We start from the raw sequence: 6,867 nt of genomic DNA, 5'->3' as shown, positions 1-6,867 counted from the left end.
ATCTTTACTTAATAAAAGAAGATCTCCTGTAGAGTCAACAACTTCGGTGCCTACTGTATGCATGGTCCTGTTCTCGTCACCAACCGCAAGACCACCAGAGGGCGTTCGTTCCCTGTCTAGCCAGCCTTCGTCCGCGATTCCGAAAATCCACGTTAAACTTGACTTTCACACTCAGGAAAAGTCTTTCACATTTAATCCACAAATATTTACCGACAATTTACTGTGCTGCCAGGAGAGGGGCTAGGTTCACAAGATACAGTGGTGAGTTAGTCCCAATTCCTAATACCAGACGCAAAGAGCACAGCAGAGACTGAAAGTAAACAACCGGCTACAACAAGGTGGCTAAGTGAAGAGTTTCTAGATCTGTTGAGTTTGTTATTTAAATATTGGCTCCTGGTTTTAGAAGCCGATAACAATTCATTAAGAGATCCCGTATTGCTTCCTTTCTGTAACCCGGACATCGATCTCAGCCCTCATGGTACTTTGTAAACCAGAGCCAGAGACCTGTCCTTGGGTGGCTCCATTAGTCAGCTCCGCAATTTCAAGTCCCCCATCCCCCTTTTTTTTCAGGGCTTCCCGCAGTTCTCTTACAGTTCACTTCTGCCCCAGGTCGACACTCTCAGTTGCCCCCCAGGGCCAAGGACAAGGAATTACCCACAACTATCAGCCTTACCGGGCTCCACCCATTCTTTTTCCGATTTAAAACCCGCGGGCTTTTCCTGTTCTGAATTCCTAGACTTCCTTCCTGTTTTGACTCTCGCGACAGTTACGAGACCTCGCGTGAAGTTTGCTTCCCTTCACTCTTCTGCGTTTTAGAGATTAGGGTGACTGTGTATCTGGCTACGCCCACCTCAGTAGAGCCCTTCGAGGGAACCCCTAAATGAAGGGGCTTGGCTGCGTTCAGGTCAGGAGAAAGAGTCTCTGACCGCTTCCGAGCGCTCGACTCCCCCGGCACCCGGTGCGCATGCGGAGCCAGTCCTCCTGGGCGGTCCAGAGGCCGAGGCCCGGCCCCCAACTTCGCGGTTGATGGGAGAGGCCGGTGTCCAACCCGGGCCAGGTCCTTCCGGACCGAGCCTGACTGAATAATGTCCCCTCCCTGGCTGCAAAGCTCAGTCTCCGCCCCCTACAAACTGGACTGCAGCGGGGTTTCTGTAAGCCGCTGAGGGCAGGCCGGGGCGGGGCCTGGCAGGCCCCCGGTACGGAGGAGGGCGGGCCTCCAGGAATGTTCTCCTCCCCGCCCCCAGCCCAAAGTGCCACGGTGGCGCCGGTGGCGGCCTCGAGACCGAATGCCTCTGGCCCTAACGGCCTAGCAACCATAACCTGTAATTCTGACCCGGAGCGCTGCCCACTGGGGAGGCGCCCCGCCCACCTCTCCCAGGGGCCGCCGGTCGGCTGGGACCTCTATAATCACCCGGCTCCTCCTCGGGTTGAAGCACCTGCCGGATGTGGGGAGGGAGGAGGAGGCCAGATGTGAGGAGGCAGAAGTAAACGCCGAGTCTCTGGTCCGCGACTTGGTGGGGAAGCGGGGTGGACAAGCCTGCAATCGTGCCTGGGCTGCGGGGAGACGTTGGTTGGCTCTGCCCTGCAGGAGCGCCCGACTTGGCACAAGAATTCCTACCTCCTTGTCATTTTGCAGCTGCTCTAGCGGATGGGACTGTAAAGTCAGATGGGACAGGGCCTAGCCTTTCAACCAACTCTAACTTCCCAGCTACCCCCGACCCTCCCATCCCCTACTCCGAACCCGCACTCCACCCCATCTCTAGTCCTTTCCCAGCTTGGGTGTCCGGTTACTGCTGTTCTGTTCTTACTGTGAGTTTGGACCAGGCTAGGGGGAAGTGGCCCAGGAGGGTCCCGTGCGGCTGCATAAAATTGGCAGCTTCAGAACTAGGGGAGGGGGTGGGGTATGCAACGGCGAGGGGCGGGGAGAGGGGGCGGAGGAGCTGCTCTCTGAGTGCAAGTCCGTGGACTCTGTCAGAGATTCTCAAGTCGGAGCAGAGGTGGCTGGCGGGCCCACCCGATTCCTTTCCACTGCCTGCTTTTTCGGACAGGAGTCACGGCTGCTCTGAGGGGCATAGTCCCGGACACCAGGTGAGCGCTCTGGGCCCCAGGGCATCACCCCACCCCCACCCCAACACACACACCCTCCCCCGCCCCACCCCCTTTCCACTCTTATTAACAACTCCTTCCTCCTGGGACCATCCATTCCCACCCATCTCTAGGGCAGGAAGCTTCGAAGTTGGATGGTTTGTGGTGGTGGTGGTAGTAGTGGTGGTGCGGGCGTGTGCTTGAGCTTTATCACTCCCTCCTCTCACCTCTCCCCAACCCCCAAGAACAGCCCAATCACTTACCACCCAGCGTAACTGGATGACCCCTCCTATGACCCTTCGACACTTGACTCCAAGGTAGCAGGGGAGGGGGCAGTGCTAGGGTCCAAGTTGGTACGAGTAACAAGGAGGTTGCTTCTGACCTCCTGACCTGGTTTCCCTCTCCGGCAGGGTGCCACGCACGCGCTGAAGCCCCTAGTGCTCTCAAGGCTTCCAGCTAATCATGCCCCAGCCGCCCGCAGCTGCCTTGCCGCTGCCCGTGCTGCTGCTGCTGCTGCTGCTCCTCCTGGTGGTGCGGACGCCGTCCCCGGCTGGCGCGCGGCCATCCCTAGGCCCCGATTACCTGCGGCGCGGCTGGCTACGGCTGCTGGCGGAGGGCGAGGGCTGCGCTCCCTGCCGGCCAGAAGAGTGCGCCTCGCCGCGGGGCTGCCTGGCCGGCCGGGTGCGCGACGCGTGCGGCTGCTGTTGGGAATGCGCCAATCTTGAGGGCCAGCTCTGCGACCTGGACCCCAGTGCCCACTTCTACGGGCGCTGCGGCGAGCAGCTTGAGTGCCAGTTGGACGCTGGTGGCGACCTGAGCCGCGGAGAGGTGCCCGAGCCGCTGTGTGCCTGCCGCTCGCAGAGCCCTCTCTGCGGTTCCGACGGCCGCACCTACGCTCAGATCTGCCGCCTGCAGGAGGCGGCCCGCGCTCGGCCGGACGCCAACCTCACCGTGGCGCACCCAGGGCCCTGCGAATCGGGTACGCACGGCCCGCGACCCCGACCCCCGGCACTTGGGTTTCCTCAAGGCGCTGCTCCCCGGTCCCCGACGGCGTTGGTCTCTGGCCAGCGGAGCGAAAAAGATGACGCCAGGGAGGCCTCGAGTCCGTTATAAGAGTTTGCTCTTGGGGCTGGTCCGCAGAAACCATGCCTGAAGGTGCGGGCCCGGAGCTTTGTCAATAAGCAGCGTGCGCTGGGGCGCGTGAAAGCTCCAGACCCGGCTGGCAGAGACCAACCCTCTGAGAGAGCAGGCACATAGCCAACGCTTGGCCTCAAAATTGAGAGAGTGAAGAGAGACTCTCAGACTTTGCCCAGACCACTAGAATTCAGGCAGGGAAACTTGGGTTCCTGTGAGATGCAATCAGGTTTCGTTTGGGCGGCTCCGTAGAGCCAGTGCTTAGTTAACCTAGTCTCCGGGCCTCTTCCCGCCCTCCCCTTTACTCTGCGTTTAGGGTTTAGTGGAGCAGGGGGGCTTTTCTAGCTCCTCCTCCCCCATCCCAGCGGGCTGAGGGCTATTCAAGCCTCAAGTTTTCTTTGGCAGCTCTAGTAACCTTCACTTCCTGAGCCCCTTTGAGGGGTCTGGCTTGGCTGGGGCTGCTGGGAAAATAAACGCTCTGTGGGAGGGTCCCCCCCACGACCCCAGGCTTTCTGCCTGCTGCCCAGATTGATTTCAGTGTCCTTGCCTTTACCAGGTGGACTGCCCCCCCCCTCCAGGGTGGGGTGGGGGAAGGGCTGATCTTCAGGCCTTTGGCAGCAGGACCTGGTTAGAGAAGGGGGAGGGTGTGGGGGAGGGAGGTGTTGCTTACAAGTCCAGCAGGGTAGGGGCCTAGAGGGTGGAATGAGGACAGGGGAGCAATCAGGGACAGAGTGTGGTTGCCAAGCTGAGGTGTGGGTCTCTGTGCTTGTTTGTGCATCTTGTCTGCCTGTGATTTCTGTCGCTGTGTTCCCACCCTTGTGTGTACCTGCAGCTACATTTGTGTATGTGTCATGTCATGTTTATGGATGTGTATTTACTTCAGCATATATGTGTTCCCTCACAAACACATTCAAAATGGTTTGTATATGGGGTCCTTGCTGGGCTGGATGTGCCATCCTGTTCTTAGGCCTCCTATCTCCACCCCCAGAGCCCCAGATTGTGTCACACCCATATGACATTTGGAACGTGACGGGGCAGGATGTGATCTTTGGCTGTGAAGTGTTTGCCTACCCCATGGCTTCCATCGAGTGGAGAAAGGACGGCTTGGACATTCAGCTGCCAGGGGATGACCCCCACATCTCTGTGCAGGTAGGGACAGGGAGCAGAGGCCTCCCCGGGGCAGCCCACGGTCCCCCTAGAACGATGCTGCTGACTCCTCCTGGCTCCAGTTTAGGGGTGGACCCCAGAGGTTTGAGGTGACGGGCTGGCTGCAGATCCAGGCTGTGCGTCCTAGCGATGAGGGCATCTACCGCTGCCTGGCCCGCAATGCCCTCGGCCAGGTTGAGGCCCCAGCTAGCCTGACAGTGCTCACACTGGGTAAGGGAGAGCCCTGAGCTCTGGGGGCTGGGGGAAGGTGGTGGATTCATGCCCTTGAATGTGTGTCCATGTGTGTATATGCATGTGGGTACACACACAAGCATGGCTTTCTCACAGACTGGGATACATGGGCACTGACAGCCCTCTTTCCTGTTCTCTCTCCTTTGTCCCCATGTGTTTGCAGACCAGCTGAACTCCACAGGCATCCCCCAGCTGTCATTCCTGCACCTGTTTCCTGAGAAGGAGGCTGAGAGTGAAGAGGCCGAGGATTACTACTAGGTCCAGAGCCATGGCCCATGGGGGTGGGTGAGTGGGGATAGTTTTCAACCCTGCTCTTGAAAAGATCTGGAAAGGGGGAGCAGGGCCCCTTCACAGATTGCTTTAATGCCCTTAGTAGGGGAGATGTGATGGTGGTGGGAGAGACAAAAGTTGGAGGGTAAGGAGAGAGGCAGAGACTAGGGGAGGTGGGATGCAGAGGGGCCCATGCAGGAGGTGCTCTGGCCAGGACAGTCTCCTGTGTGGACCAACCAGGCATTAGGCAATAGCTGCCTGCTGGTCTCTAGGCTGAGTGGGGGGTGGGCGGTAGGGGTGGGGAGCTGACACAAAGGGGTGCAGACACCAGGATCCTCTACTTTCCAGCAGCCCTCCCTCCAGCTCTGCTCAGCTAGTCTTCTGACTGCCCTTCTGCACAGCTCCTGCTGTTATTTTCCTAGTCCCCAGTCTTTGCCTAACCTCAGTCTACCCTTTCTCGAAACTCACCTTCTAGAAAATTTCCCTCTTTTTAAGTCCCAATTGCACGTACTAACTGCAATCCTCTTTGCTGTTTGCCATCTGCTGTCCAGGAAGGCACGATGGAGCGTGGTTTAGCTCAGTGCAGTAAGATGGGCATTTGGGCATGTCTGATTTTCCTGTCATTCTGGGAACTCCATGAGGGCAGTACCATATATTATACCACTTTGTACTGGACGATGCCTAGCACAAGACTAGGCACAGTAGGCACACAATAAAGATTTATGAACAAACTGAGACAGATGGTTCATGCAGATTTGCACACAGAGACCGCATTTCTCCGGGAGGCCTCCCAGGGTAGTAGGACTCTGGCTTCCAGAAGCTGTAGGTCCTGCTCTCTAAGCACATGCCTGCCAGATGTAGAGGAAGCTTGAGCTGGGGCCTCCCACCGCCCCAGGCAGGAAGGTTGGAGCCATCTGGTTGGGAGGGAGGGTATCCCCCCAGTCTGCACTCCATTGGGGCTGGTCTAGAGATAGATTGCCTGCCCCTCTGTCCCCTCCCCAGGCAGAGTGAGAAACCAGATCTATGTGGGTAGGACCCAGTATGAAAGCATAAACTGGATGGAGGAGGGGAGAAGTTTGGTCACATGTATGGGCCGCACCCTAGGATTTCCCTACGAAGCCACCCATTTCCCAGCCGAACCCAGACAAAATCATGGTAAGCTTGTTTTCTCGTCTGCCCCAACTGTGACATGTCTTCTCTGGCTGGAGGTCCCTCACAGCGCCGTACTGTTTCGCTCCCGAAATCTCTCTCCACATTCCCCTGACCTAGCCCAGGGACACTGGTGAGGCGTAGTGTTTATTGACTGACTAAAGGAGAAAATGAAAGCTTAAGTTGGCGAGGCCAAGACCCCCGTTTGTGGGTGTCGAAGGCCTCCTACGCGCCTGGGTTCCACCTGAAGCCTGGCGCCACACAACGGGAGAAGTCGCAGTTGGCTCGGTGTCTGAGCTTGTCCTCTGGGGCCCAACGCAGGGAGCCCGGCCTCTTGGGAGGGGCGTGGCCCGGCCCCCAACCCAAGGGCTTGGCTGCCCCTCCCGCAGAACCTCAGGACTCGTCGAGAGGCTAAGCCAGAGGACGGCTCTCGTTGCCGAGTCCTGGCTGGAGCCCCGAGTTTCCAGGAGCAGCACTCAACAGCTCGAGCGGGTTGGATACTTGGGGCGAATTCTAAGTCGACCGCGAAAGTAGGGATAGGGATGTGAGCGGTATGGTGGGGGCAGGAGGGTCAGGCCGTTCAGCGTCCGGCCCAGAAGGAGGTCTGCTCTGCGCTGAAAGAGGGGACTGAGGGGACTGGGGTCTGGGTCCCGCAGCAGCCAGGGAATCCGCCCCTGACTTGTTCTTCGCTGGCGACTCCCAGCCAGCTGGGCTCGAAGGCGCCCCCTGGCGGGCCCATCGATCCTACCGCACCCACTTGCAGAGCAGAGGCTCCGCACGATCCTAGAGGGTCACACGCGTCCCCCAGAACCCGTACTCCTCCATCACTTT

At 58.6% G+C, this 6,867-nt stretch overlaps 1 protein-coding gene across 3 annotated transcripts; it reads left to right on the top strand.

Annotated features, from left to right (window-relative positions):
• The first annotated feature begins 799 nt into the window (after nucleotides 1-799).
• On the top strand, nucleotides 800-5,622 carry KAZALD1 (Kazal type serine peptidase inhibitor domain 1). 3 transcript variants are annotated; one of them, XM_059899494.1, is made up of 6 exons: nucleotides 800-1,151; nucleotides 2,049-2,088; nucleotides 2,496-3,064; nucleotides 4,208-4,368; nucleotides 4,449-4,596; nucleotides 4,781-5,622. In XM_059899494.1, the coding sequence occupies exons 3-6, from the start codon at nucleotides 2,548-2,550 to the stop codon at nucleotides 4,873-4,875; spliced, it is 921 nt and encodes a 306-aa protein (XP_059755477.1). In that variant the 5' UTR covers nucleotides 800-1,151; nucleotides 2,049-2,088; nucleotides 2,496-2,547; the 3' UTR covers nucleotides 4,876-5,622. The 3 variants fall into 3 exon arrangements, with proteins under 3 accessions (XP_059755477.1, XP_059755476.1, XP_059755475.1); XM_059899493.1 differs by having other exon boundaries at nucleotides 803-904; XM_059899492.1 differs by lacking the exon at nucleotides 800-1,151 and having other exon boundaries at nucleotides 1,943-2,088.
• The last annotated feature ends 1,245 nt before the right edge of the window (nucleotides 5,623-6,867 follow it).

Source organism: Balaenoptera ricei, chromosome 16 (genome assembly GCF_028023285.1).
Source record: "Balaenoptera ricei isolate mBalRic1 chromosome 16, mBalRic1.hap2, whole genome shotgun sequence".
Classification (NCBI taxonomy): Eukaryota; Metazoa; Chordata; class Mammalia; order Artiodactyla; family Balaenopteridae; genus Balaenoptera; species Balaenoptera ricei.
The sequence above is the reverse complement of the archived record's forward strand: the minus strand, read 5'-3'. Positions and strand labels throughout refer to the sequence as shown.

Coding starts and splice junctions, on each gene's coding strand:
- KAZALD1 (XM_059899494.1), top strand. CDS start 2,548: ATGCCCCAGCCGCCCGCAGCTGCCTTGCCGCTGCCCGTGCTGCTGCTG. Junction 4,369..4,448: donor ACCCCCACATCTCTGTGCAG/GTAGGGACAGGG, acceptor TCCTGGCTCCAG/TTTAGGGGTGGACCCCAGAG. Junction 4,597..4,780: donor CCTGACAGTGCTCACACTGG/GTAAGGGAGAGC, acceptor ATGTGTTTGCAG/ACCAGCTGAACTCCACAGGC.